At 39.0% G+C, this 13972-nt stretch overlaps 1 protein-coding gene across 2 annotated transcripts in view; it reads left to right on the top strand.

The window, feature by feature from the left end:
- The window catches only part of Med23 (mediator complex subunit 23), a 43776-nt gene that overhangs the window by 13065 nt on the left and 16739 nt on the right, over positions 1-13972 (top strand). For both annotated transcript variants that reach the window (XM_005065802.4, XM_005065801.4), the window contains 7 exons: positions 4381-4581; positions 5693-5836; positions 7779-7924; positions 8835-9080; positions 10839-10981; positions 12326-12500; positions 13125-13288. In XM_005065802.4, the coding sequence (XP_005065859.1) occupies positions 4381-4581; positions 5693-5836; positions 7779-7924; positions 8835-9080; positions 10839-10981; positions 12326-12500; positions 13125-13288 (1219 nt within the window). The remainder of the gene's footprint in view (positions 1-4380; positions 4582-5692; positions 5837-7778; positions 7925-8834; positions 9081-10838; positions 10982-12325; positions 12501-13124; positions 13289-13972) is intronic.

The following is a 13972-nucleotide window of genomic DNA, read 5'->3' as shown; positions in this document are numbered from 1 at the left end:
CCAAACTTTTATGCAGTCCCCGTCTGCTCCAGAACTTTGCACCTTTGACATTTTAAGCAAAATAGTGGTTCCAATTATTTTTGTTAACAATTTTTGAGCCCAGCATATTAAAAGAGACCAGATTTTTGATTTTAAAAAGACGCTCTTGTCTAGGCTCTGTAAAGTAGCGTTGCTGTTTGCAATACCATAGTGAAGGTTGTACCAGTGCTTCCATTGATAAAGCCCTATTTTTACGGACATACGGCTTGGCCATAAAACTTGCTCAGTGTTGAAACTGCATGCCAAACTCACGCCAGTAGTAGTATCTCCTTTATTATTTTCAGTTTTTTTCCTCCTAAAAATTTTACCAAGTGTCCTTGTTTGGAAGAGCCTTTGTACATGAGAAACTGAAACTCCTTGACCATTAAAGTACCTGACAGTTACCTCCTATAATCTGTCACAGTAACATTTTAATACAAGTCATTAACTCTGATCCACTTGCACTTGAGCTAGAGGTAAGTATTAGCTGACTTTGCAAAAATGCTTCACACTTTGTCTTAAAACTAATTTTGCAGTGAAAGTTAAAGTCATACTTGACTCAACTTTTTTATAGTTTGGTGGCTAAATGTCATGGGAGCTGCAAGTACACCCCCAGATATCTAGCTATCTGTGCCCCCCCTTTGGGGGAAGGAGGCAGCTACCCTCAAAATATAAATTCCAAGACGAGTGTTTATGATCTGATCATTTTAATAAGAAGTTTCAACCTATAAAAAGTTTATGACTAAGACATAGATCCATTAAAAATAAAGTTTATAATGGAAATGCTGACAGAACATTATTATTAGTTTTGGTCCCATCATAGTGTAAACATTGTCAAAAAATCACAATTCATCAGTAATTGTTGTCATAGGCAACTAACTCTGTAGTGAAGGGATCTACAGATGCAAGATAATATGCCGAAATGCCTTGGTGTATTATTTTACATATGGAGAGTAGGGTATAAAAGGAGAACACAGCATAAATCCATATGAATAGAAAGGATCAAACCATCTTACTGCATCTTTATCATTACAGAGCTACATACCCTCTGCTGTACTCTCTTGTTCTTTCTCTAACAGTGTGGTAATTAAAGCTTGGAGACTTTATGACCTGTCCATATTGCATTTTCCAGTAGGAATTGGGCTATGGTTAACCCTAAAATTGGTCACAGACAGGTCATAAATAGCCCAGTTCCACAGCCACAGCAAGGTAGAATGTTGAGTTCCAAACACAGTAGAAAAAGAGAAATGTTGTGTTCTGTGTTTATGTCAGAGTTTCTATCTTTTTTTCTTACAATTAAAAGCATCACAAATCACTTACACTTCTTAAGCTTTTGTCTGCTGTGTGTAGGCTCTGGCTACCATCTCTGAAAGGCCTCTGGGAGCTACTTACTAACACAGTGATCTGGTTCTGATTGGCAGCCTCCTGGGTTAGAGTAGGGCATTAATAGCCTTGAGAGAGATTTACTCCTCCCAACTTGCTCTGAATAGATTACTATCTAGAATTAACTCGAACCCTTGTAAGTAAAGTATCTGAAATGTTTAATGCAAAAGGGAGCTGTTACTTAAAAAGTGTCACATGCCACTCAGTAGTGAATATGAGTGAAGGTTGAAAGGCAGCACCATTTACCAGTTGTCCTAGAGGAGGATGGAAGCAAGGCATGCTGGGGTTGAGGGCTAAAATAGGGTCTAGTACAGTTGGAACTGTTATGTAGAAAAATAACTTTAAAATACCAAACTTGAATATTCTCATTGTTGAAAAGAAGTTTAAAATAAATATGCGTAGAGATACACCATAAACTAAAGGTTCAACATTTATGCCAGTCTAGTGATTTATAAATGAAATTATTAAAGTACTTTTAAAATGTTCACTTGGCCCACGTTATGAGACCATCTGAAGTATGACGAAGACTTTTCATTTTAATCCACCTGTTTTATAGTAATTGAAAACTAAAACAAACTTAATTGTGGTGTCATATCTGTAATCGCAGTACTCCAGAGGTAGAGGCAGGAAGATTACCACAAGCTTGAGTTCAGCCTAGGCTTCACAGTGAGTACCAGGTCAGCCAGAGCTATATAGCAAAACTTTGTCTTTACAACACACACACACACACACACACACACACACACACACACAAAGCAGAAAACTAAAGCCTATTTGTTTAAGCTTGTTTTTTGACATAGGGTCTTGCTTGGGTACCTTTGGCTGACCTGGAACACTCTGCATACAACGGGCTGTCTTTGCCACATTCACAGAGTCCTGCCCTTGTCAGTTGTGCTGGCCTGCCTCCTGAATGCTAGCCTGGCATGAAATTTTCCTAAAAGTAGACGTACAGGTCATTTTATTTCTCAGGCCTTTCTTTTTTTGATACTGTCAAATTGGCAAGTAAATCAATATGCTCAATCCCACCTTTATGTTAGTTTTAAGGAAAGTACTTGATTTTATCCAAAATAATTAATCTAATACATATTTTTTTTTCTTCTGTTGGATGGCAGGGCCTGAGGTGGCAGAGGGATTCCAGTGGATTTGATTCTTACCTGGAAAGCTGGGGTGTAAACATGAGACATGCCATGTGCTAAAAGACTATCAGCTTTAACTATGAGTTTCCCAATTGCTCTTATTTTGTCAAAATTCTAATATTTTTGGCATTCCTCTTTAAACCATTAACTGTGTGACCATCACAACATGCCTGAAAACTTGTAGGTAAACATCCAGTCTTAAAAAAAAAAACAAACAAACAATTAGCTAATACAAGAAAGGGCAATTCCAGAGTGGCTCAGTTGCTCCACACCAATTTTATTTAGTCTGTTCTTTTTTTCCTGAAGTAGATTGATGGGAGACCACCTTGCAGGGAGGAATAGTTGACAAATTGGCTACTCTCCAAACTATAAGCAAATTCTTCTCACTAGTAAAAAAAATTCCTACTGGAAACCCTGCCTTTCCTTCTTTTCACAGATTTTTCTGACTCTTGTAAACTTTGAATGATCTCGTTCTAAATTCGTGTTGTCTGGCACATTTCCTAGGTTGTTGGTGGTTGGCAGAACTAGTGAATTTCAAGCCCTGTACACAGTAGTTGCATGCTGACTTGAGACCTAGTCTGTAGTGTTGTCTGTTGCACTCTGCTCTGCTTCATACTGATAACGACATCTCGAGGAGAAGTACTGGAGTCTCAACTGGTGGTGTTACTATTGCTATTTGTAAACCTGTAACGTGGTTGAACTGTGATCATGGCCTTGTGTTTTTGGAGAAATATATGAACCAACCATTGATGCTTACTGTTTGGGGTAGACGTTTGTTTTATTTGCATGCCTCGAGAAAGTGCAGCCGTGTTGGAGCTTACGATGTGGGGCTGACAAAGCATGCAAGGAGGGGTCCGGTGCATTGTTTGGTTTCTTTCCAAATTTGTCCCCATTTTGCATTTTTCTATAAACCCAAGAAATCATGTCCCTTTTTCATGGCAAAAGACACGAATAATTAAATCTAAAGTATAGGGAAAATCATCTATATTTCAGTAATTGTGTTCTTTAGAAAGGCTGTCAACTGCCTGCTACTATATAATACAACATTTGTTAAAAAAAAATGAAGTTTCTTTTAAAATATGGCTTCATTCTTCTGGTAAAAGTATCTTTTAAATCACTTTTAAAAGCACAAATCTTTTTGCCTCTAGAAAGGGAAGTTGCATTTTCATTGTTAGTGTTAAAATCAGCTCCTTTTCTTGTTTTAGATTTGAAAGTGGCCTAATTTAAAAATTAAAGCTGCATTATGTTTGACTTTCAAAGAAGGCAAGAGCAGAGGTTAACTCAAATCAGTTTCTTTCTGGTTATAAAAGAAGTTTCCATTTAATATTAGGATTATTGCTACACGGTGAAGAATAGACATTCTGTTGACTGGTTTACTTCTGTAAGCGATGGAACTGTAAACTTGGAGTTGTCACTCTAAAACCCACAGGTTTACATATTGCTTCATTTACTTTTTCTAAGTATTTAATCTCTGGAAATTTAGGCCTTTCGTTTCTTCCAGTTAGATTGCAAATATGATGATATCTTCCTGCCATGTCCACTTTAATCTGTTATCTTAACAAAGTAGTAACTGTGCTTTGATGGCCTTTTGTCAAATTGAAATAATTCTGTAGTCAAAATCAAAATTAATTGGAAGCAGTAGACATGAAAAATGTTTGTCATGAAACTCATCCTGTTCCATGGTAATACGACATGATGCAGCTTTAATAGACTAGCTCTAACCTTAACTTCAACTCCATTCCATGCTTCTCAGCCTCTTGTTACAATGAATGCCCATTAACTGGTGACTTCTGAAACTAACCAGGAGGCTTTTGGAATACTGTATTTAATCTCTGCCCTACAGCACAAGCAGCGCTGCCCTGTGCTGGAGGACCAGTTGGTGGACCTGGTGGTGTATGCCATGGAGAGGTCTGAGACCGAGGAGAAGTTTGACGATGGGGGAACAAGCCAACTCCTGTGGCAGCATCTCTCCAGTCAGCTCATTTTCTTTGTGCTTTTCCAGTTTGCCAGTTTCCCACATATGGTCCTTTCTCTCCATCAGAAGGTATGTACCAAAGCGTGCTTCGCGCAGAGCCGCTTAACCTGCTCATTACCTTAGACTGCGTTGAGCTCCGCCAGTATAGTGGCTTCAGATGGGGCAGAGGTCAGGACCTGGATTTTGTTTTATTTAGCTTCCTTTTTTCTTTCTTTTTTTTTTTAAAGGCAGTGTCTCACATATTGCCCAACTGGTCTAGAACTCACTATGTAGACCAGGTTGGCTTGAAACTTGGTTGACGTGTCTCTGTCATCCAAGTGCTGGGATTAAAGGCATGAACTCCTATAACTGGTTTCTGTTTAAAACTATTATGGTTTTTGAACTTTTCAGTTTTCTTTCTAACTATAAAAACTGATTTGTCATTTATTCTACATAGTCACAATGCCAGGACCACATGATACAAAATAGAAAGACACTGTAGTATACCAATGAGTCCTACAATAAAGGGGAATATGTGTGTATACACACACACACACACACACACACACACACACACACACACACACACACAAAACAACAAAAGAAAACCTTTACTATAATAGCTGTTACCATGTGTCCTAGTTAGGTGCCTATAGCTGTGATAAAACACAGCCAAAAGCAGCTTGGGAAGGAAAGGTTTATTTCAGCTTATAGTCTACCATGAAGGGAACTCAAGTCAGGAAACTGTAGCTAGAAATAGATGCAGAGTCCATGGATGTATGCAACTTACAGGCGTACTTCCCATGGCTTTCTCAGCCTGTTTTCTTACATAGCTGAGGACCGTTTGCCCAGGGTGCTGCCCCTGGTAGGCTAGTACATTCCATATCCATCATTAGTCAAGATATCCAGAGTTACCTACGAGTATTTTGTCAAATAGTGAGGCATTTTGTCAGTTGAAAGTTCCTCTTCCCAGATGACTCTGGCTTGTGTCACATTGACAAAAAATAGCCAGCACACCATTGAAGCATGTGTCCCTACTGTGTGAGACACAGGGTATAGTCCCTAAATGAAGACAACATAACTAGCTTTAATGCTTCAAAGATGAATAGAAGTTTCCCAAGAGCAAAACACAGCAAAGAACTTTCCTAACCATACTACTTCAAAGCTGTGTGTGCATTTGTACTTTAACATTTTTTTACAGTTAGCAGGGCGAGGACTGATAAAAGGCAGAGACCATCTGATGTGGGTTCTGCTCCAGTTCATCTCTGGAAGTATTCAGAAAAATGCACTTGCTGATTTTCTTCCTGTCATGAAGCTCTTTGATCTGCTGTATCCAGAAAAGGAAGTAAGTTTACTTAGCAATTAACAGAGAAGTTAAGCTTAGCCAATTGATGTGCATTTGTGGAAAGCCGACTGGGTCACTGGGACTTTGTTTCCTAATTCTGTGGCTCACTCTGATCAGTGGTCTGGGCAGTCTCTTTTGATATTTGTTTTCTTGTATGTAAAATGAAAGAAATTAAACAAGGTTATTTCTGACATCTGTCCTAAATCACAGTTGAGTATCTGTCTGGTGTAGAAAGCTCTTTCCGTACATTCTAAGTAGCTGTATACTTTTAAAATGCCATCATCTCCTTTTAATCTGCACACGTCACTGAATGGTCAGATCCGTGTGGTTGGTGTCTAGTGTTTGATGTTGGCTAGGTCTCAGGCTTCCCTAACCTAGTTTTCTGTCAGAGTGCTAGAGGAAGGCATAGTTTATTTTGATGATTGCCATTTCCAAGAAGCACTTAATGGAAATTTTAAACATAAAGTAGAATAAACATTTATGTACCTGTCACCTAGGAAAACTCCTGTTTCATCGTACCCCTTTCTTTTATTGGTTTTGTTGTTGTTATTAATGCTGGCTAATTTTAACTTTAAAGCAGATTCCAGCTATCTATATTGTTTTCAATATCCAGCATATTTTGGTTTTGGTTTTGATTTGTTTGTTGTTTGTTTTTTGAGGTAGAGTCTCACTATATAATCCAGACCTTGCCATGTGCTCCAGGCAGTCCTAAACTTCACGATTCTCGTATTTTCCTAGTGTTTCATTGTCTTCAAGATTTTATTTTATTTTTTTTAATTACATGTTTCTGGGGACTGGGGGAGTCATGTACATATGAATTCAGATAACTGCACAAGCCAAAGAAAGCAACAGATCCCCTGACGCTGAATATTGGTAGTTTTGTGTTGTGAGTATGTGTGCTGGGAACCCAACTTATTGGGTCCTCTTCATGAGCAGTAAGTACCCGTAATCTCTGAGCCATCTCTTCTGCCTTCACCCCTTTTTTAATCTTCAAAACTAATTGCATTATGTCTTTGTCGGGGTGGGGCCGCACATGCCACAACTCCCATGTGGAAGTTTAGGACTATCTGTTGGGATCAGTTTTCTGCTTCCACCATGTAGATCTCAGGGATCCACTCAGGTTGTCAGGCTTGGTGGCGGGTGTCTTTACCAACTGAGACATCGTTTTGATAGTCACTGAAATTGTGTGTTTTTTGTTGTGAAACAGTGTCTCCGTATAGCTCAGGCTATAGCCATTGTGTGCTCTGCCTGCTTCATCCACCTAAGTGCTGGGATTTTAGGATTGTGTGACTATGCTTATCTTTTTTTTTTTAATTTTATATCTTGGGAAATATTCTTTGAGGAGATTAACGGATTGAATGATGGGGACTAAGTTTCAGTTGGGCAGGAGAAAGACTTAGTGTGCTGTTGCACAGTAGAGTGGCTATCCATAGCTATTGTGTGCCAGAAGCTACAAGGTGTTTGAGGATTTTTCCACAAAGAAGTAATAAATATTGGAGGAGTATGTGTGTTTAACCTGATTACACAATGTGTACATTATGTGATACCACATAAACATGTACAATTGTGTGTTTTTATGTGTGTTAAAAATTAAGATGCATTTGTGAAATTTTATTTTTGATATATTTATCTCGATTTGTTATGATTTGGGGATTTGTTTAATTTTTCAGAATTAAACTTTAAACAACTTTTGTTCAATAGTTCTGTGATAGGGAAAGCTTAACTAAGCATCTTTTGTTTTTGATTGACAAGTAGAAACATACCAACTAGACCGTCTTTTTAAAATTCTTACACTGTAAGGTCTCATTGTAATGTTGAATAGTCAAAGAACCATTGGGGCTAAACTAAGATAGGCACTTTGAAGAGTTATGCTGTAAAGGATTCTAAAATGCATGTGACCATTTAATTCTCATTCATATGGAAGCTAATTACTATTTTCCAGTGTATTCCAGTTCCTGATATTAACAAACCCCAGTCAACGCACGCCTTTGCAATGACTTGTATTTGGATTCATCTTAATAGAAAAGCTCAAAACGATGACTCCAATCTCCAGATCCCAATACCCCATTCCTTGAAGCTTCACCATGAGTAAGTTATCTGTTACTTACATCTCATTTCCTTATTTCATTAATAGTGGCTTCATTATTCATGTGATGTTATCTCCTCACACCACCCAGAAGGCTGATACTTAATATGTATGCCACAGTAAAGAAATTGACCAAGGCAGCATCAGAAAACAACCTGATGAGTCTGGCTATGTGGCTAGATATTTTTCTGTTCTTCAAGACTGACCTTTGTTTGTATGTGTTACACTTTAAAATTGTAACTTAAATTATCTTTTATCAGCATAAAAATATTTCATGATTTCCCAAGTGCTCATGATTTGAACATGGTTTGATTTAGGCGTCTTTCCCCCCTGGGATGGCTAAGGCGGGTGAGCTGATTTGGCTGCCATGGCTCCCTCGTGTGTTCCAAATCTGTGCTGACCCAAGGAAATGCCCTGCTTAGATGGGATTGTGCTTCAGTCAAGGGGTGTTAGGAATGGCTGATCTCCCTTCCCAGTTCTCTTCATAGCAGTCTGTTCCAGCTCAGATCCATGTTTCATTGGCTTTTGTTTAATGGAATACCCGTAATCAGTCTTTTCATAGTGAAACCAATAATAAAGATAAATGTTATATTTAAGTAGATAGCAAAATAGAATAGAAATATTTTTCATTAATTTGTGAATTATTTCTTATTCTCTGAAACCTAGTCTAATATAGTACATTATGCATAATGTCTTGACAAATAACCATTAATTGTTAACTTATGACAAAGTTTCATCTGCAATATTATCCAAACTTTAATATGCAAAATCATTCTTTATCTCACCAGAAACTGTACTATCTATAAGAATAAAAATAGTTGTAATAACTGTATATGATTGAATTTTGTAAAATGCAAGCTAACTTTCTGGTTGTTATTTGTGTTTTTCTATTTAAAAAATGTGATATTTTAGGTTCCTACAGCAGAGTCTGAGAAATAAAAGTTTACAGATGAATGACTACAAGATTGCTCTGTTGTGTAATGCATATTCCACAAATTCAGAGTGTTTTACACTCCCTATGGGGGCGCTAGTAGAAACTATCTATGGAAATGGAATTATGAGAGTACCTCTCCCTGGAACAAGCTGCTTGGCTTCAGCATCTATAACCCCCTTACCAATGAACCTCCTGGATTCACTGACAGTTCATGCTAAGATGAGGTGTGCTCTCTTATTTATTTATTTGTCCCATATTTGAGAATTGATACAAATCTGGTATTAACATTTTTTGTAATTATAAGTGTGTATGTATACATATATGCGTATGATCAATGCATTTAAGAAATTCTTTACAAAAATGAGTGCTTTAGCTACAGAGGAGTATATAGTCTATATGTTTACCCTTTTCATAAGAAATGAGCATGGAAAACATTTTTCCATCTTTTCTTCAATAAGTAGATTTGTGAATTTATTATGTATTGTTCTAAAAACTGTGCTGTTCATCTTATTTTTTCCTATAATAAATACCTTTTCACATGATTTTCTTCCCCCAAACACTTGGATTGCTACAACCAAGTTTCTTATGAGGCTATAAGTAGCCACTCTATGTTGCTGGGCATTGAGGTTTTGGTAGTGTCATCTTTATCAAGAAGATATTGATGGAGATGGCCTTTATAATGATCATTGTACTGTCTATAGGTACATTTGCTTCCAGTTTTTTCTTTTTTTCTTTTTTCTTTTTGGTTTTTCGAGACAGGGTTTCTCTGTGGCTTTGGAGGCTGTCCTGGAACTCGCGTGGTAGTCCAGGCTGGTCTGGAACTCACAGAGATTTTTCTTACTTTTTTTATTAAACAATTTTCTGAAAGGACAGTTGCTGAGCTTTGGAATCTTTTTCATTTTTTTATCTGTATTTATTTATTTTTTTTATTGGCTTGCTAATTTTTGCTTTTTCGAGACAGGGTTTCTCTTTAGCTTTGGAAGCTGGCTTGAAACTTGCTCAGTAGACCAGGCTGGCCTCAAAGTCACAGAGATATACCTGCCTCTGCCTCCTGAGTGCTGTGATTAAAGGCATGCACCACTGCCCGGCTGAGTCCTGGAATTAAAATGTTAGGCTTTTACCTTATTGAGTTATACACAGGGACACTTTTAGAGTTGTGTTTGTTTCCTGGAAACAAAGGCAGGACAGAGGCAGAAAAGCTTCTGTTGGCACCAGAACTCAAGTGCCCAGAGCAGCCAGACTGGACTGTGGTGAAGCTGGCCCAGCACGGTGGGAAGCAGGTGTTAGTTAGCGCACACAAAAGCAGGGTGTGTGGGGGCAAGCCAGGCAATTATGGGAACTCATCTGAGCCACAGCTTAGCTGACGTGGGTAGTAGAGTGCTGCCTAGTCTAGGTTTTCAACATGAAATGTCTGTTCTTTCATTTCAAGTATTGGTGCAAACCTAAGACAATACTGTGTAGACCAAAGAAAATATGTCTGTATATCAGCTCTACAAGAGCCATGCTTTTTTTCTCTCAAATGGTAAACATTGTTAACAGACCATACGTTGTCTTACTTGGATATGTGACAAATTTGAGCAGAACCCTGCTAGAACTGTCTTAGCAGTAATTTATTAAATAATTTGGTGATAAATGTTTTCTTATTCCTCAGCAATGCGTAGTTACCTATTTGAGAGGAGAAACAGACTAAAGGCACTCAAGCATGCTCTTAGGTCTTATACGGAGAGGTTGGTCTTCCCGGAGCAGAGGAATCCCTCTGTGTTTTGAAATTAGTCTAAAGCACCGGAGAAACCATAGTTCATTTCCAGTAGTTCAGGCCATCATTTCCAAGTGTCCTACATAGCTTAGATATGTTAAGAGAGCCAAGTCCATTGGAACCGTTTCATTTCAGATTTATAAGTTTATTTATAAGTTGCCGCTGACTAGAATACCCTGTGTTTACAAAGACACCATTTTTCATTTTGTTCTTTTTTCCTCCTCAGCCTTATACACAGCATTGCAACCAGAGTGATAAAACTTGCTCATGCGAAATCCAGTGTCGCCTTAGCTCCAGCTCTGGTGGAAACATACAGTCGCTTACTGGTCTACATGGAAATAGAGTCTTTGGGCATCAAAGGATTTATCAGTAAGACAAGCTTCGCTGCTGTTTCTGATGACTAACATGTTCCTTAACTCAAGGAGTACTCTTCAAGTGCTGAGGATGCAGCAGTCATTAGGACAGGCAGGGGACAGGGAGTAAAGCAAGCAAACGAGAGATGCCCTGTGACGGACAGCGTGTGCTAGAGAGGAAAGCAAAACGTGCCAGCAGGCGAGCTCCTGAATGTCTGTGGGGAAAGAAGCGTGTTGGGAGGTAGCATGGCAGGAAAACAGCCATAAGCTAGGTGCTCAGATCGGCTGTCAGCTTAGGGTCCTCTCCCATGCAAATGAGTTCTTAGAGGCCGTAGAGCTGGGTGAGGTGATTGCTAAGGCTGGCAGCAGAGAAGGCTTTCAGACACTGGAGAAGACAGTGCTAGTGTGTAGGTACTCTCTAAGGGAAACATTTTGTGATTCATTTCACCAGTAGCCTGAATTTTAACCATAGTGACTCTTTTTCCCTTAGACGTGAATCCAACTTTCTTTGGATGGAAGAAAGAATGAACAAGGAAAGACGTTAGCTTTTTTCTTCTGATTTGTTTTTTGGCTTTTTTGAGACAGTGTCTCCTTCATAGTCTAGTGCAAGCCGGCGTCTCACTTTTTATGTTGGTGAACCTGGCTCTGAACTCTTGATTCTTGCCTCTACCTCACAAGTGCTAGGATTAAAGGTGCCTGCTGCCATACCTTGCCTTTTTTTTTAATTAAAAATTGAATCTGGCCAGGCAGTAGTGGGACATACACCTGCCAGCACTTGGGAGGCAGAGGTAGGTGGATCTCTGGGTTCAAGGTCAGCCTGGTCTATGTAGACACCCTGTCTCCAGAAAAAAAAATGATTGTTATAATTGTGCTAGTTGCAAGTCTCTGCTGAGGAGGTTGAGGCAGGAAAATTACTTGAGTGTAAGAGTTCACTGCCAGCCTAGTTAATGGAGCCCTTGGGTTTAATTGCCAGCACTATAAAAAGAGAAAGGAATGACTCTCATACTCAAAACTTAGAAATCTTGACTCTATGAAAATATTGTAAAAATAACTAAGAACTGAGGCAAGTTGACATTATTTTATGCTTTTGTTTGTTTGGTTTTGATTTTTTGTGTGTGGTTGCTTTCATTTAATTTTCCCATGTTAGCTCGAGCCTGACTTTTCAAACTCTAGAAAGGAAAGATAATTCAATGTGTTTGTAGGCTCTGAATTTTTCACCCCTACAAGTAGAACTATGTGTGTACTTGTGTGTTTGTGTTTTTATAGTCATATTTTTACATACATGCTCTGAGTTGATATTCTTCAGATATACCCAAGTATGTCCCTTTAGTAGTGGTGCCTGGAATTCTTGTTCCTCTAGGTCAGCTCTTGCCTACTGTCTTCAAGTCCCACGCTTGGGGCATCCTGCACACGCTTCTGGAGATGTTCAGCTACCGCATGCACCACATTCAGCCCCATTACAGAGTCCAGCTCCTGAGCCATCTCCACACACTGGCTGCGGTTGCACAAACCAACCAGAACCAACTCCATCTGTGGTGAGTGCTGCACACTGCCCTTCCTTGGCTTTGGAACGCCTGTGCTTTCAAGTGGGGGACTTAATCCCCCACCTTCTTTTTTTTCTTACTTGCTGTAAAATTAAAATTCTGTTTCTAAGATACCATAGTTCCAACACAGTAGCGGGATACAAATTTTTAATAGAAGTTGGATTTAAATAAGCTTCAAGTCATGGTTAAAGTGTCCTTTTAATTTTGATTTAAATGAATATGTTTCAGATGGAAATCTACAATTTGATGGGGGAGGTAACACAGGGTCTTGTGTATCGTAAGCTGACCTTGAATTCATTTTTGTAGCCAAGGCAAGATTTAAATTCCTGATCCTCCTGCCTGTGCTTCCTAAGTGCTGACCTTGCAGGTGTGCTATTTACCTAGTAAAAGTCCAGTTACTGACGTGCTGTTTGTTTAGGGGAGTTCATCTAGTCTATAAGCTCTCTCTTGTCAAGTGTGTAAAGGTCAGCCACTTCTCCTTGTAAAATTTAGCACCAAAACGGGAGATTTTTTATATCAAAGAAAGGAAATATGTAATCTTTGTCTTTTCGGATTAATAATTCTACAATTGGATCTAGCTGTATAAATGGGACTGTGCTTTCTTGCTGCTTTCAGTGTGGAGAGCACTGCGCTGAGGCTCATCACAGCACTAGGGAGCTCGGAGGTCCAGCCGCAGTTCACGCGTTTCCTCAGTGATCCTAAAACAGTGCTGTCAGCAGAATCTGAAGAACTGAACAGAGCTTTGATCCTGACCTTAGCCAGAGCAACTCATGTCACAGGTAGAGACCATAATCCTGACCTTAGCCAGAGCAACTCATGTCACAGGTAGAGACTGTGATCCTGACCTTAGCCAGAACAACCATGTCACAGGTAGAGACCGTGATCCTGACCTTAGCCAGAACAACCATGTCACAGGTAGAGACTCTGAGAGCCACATGACTGACCAAGTGTCCTGCTCCTCTCAGACACAGTGGCAGAGTGTACTCAGGAGGAGCCGGTTCTGCCGTCTCCATGTGATCAGTTAATAATGGAAGCTCATGGCACCATCATTCTAAGGGTTTTGTTTCATAACTGCTTTACAAATAATTTGAAATTCCCAAAGATTTTCTTTCTCTATGATTTCTATCTATAAAGTATATTAGTAATTAAAATGGAGAAATTTGAAAAAATAATTCATTTAAAAATAATGTTGCATGTGACATTACCGTAAGTAACATTTATGGAAAAAAAAAGTATTTTCTACAACAAAACTTTAATGAGAAGGGTTGCTTTTGTTTTGGTGTTTTATTGCCCTTCCATACCTCGTAAAAGGAACATAGGTGTCTTCTCCAGTCTACTTCTGGTAGTAGTTATCTATTACAATATGGTGATGTTGCTTTGGTTAAAGTAAATGAAGAAGCCGGGCGGTGGTGGCGCACGCCTTTAATCCCAGCACTCGGGAGGCAGAGGCAGGCGGATCTCTG

The sequence above is a fragment of the Mesocricetus auratus genome, unplaced genomic scaffold (genome assembly GCF_017639785.1).
Source record: "Mesocricetus auratus isolate SY011 unplaced genomic scaffold, BCM_Maur_2.0 Super-Scaffold_100018, whole genome shotgun sequence".
NCBI lineage: Eukaryota > Metazoa > Chordata > Mammalia > Rodentia > Cricetidae > Mesocricetus > Mesocricetus auratus.
Note: the sequence above shows the minus strand (reverse complement) of the source record. Positions and strands in the feature narration are given on the sequence as shown.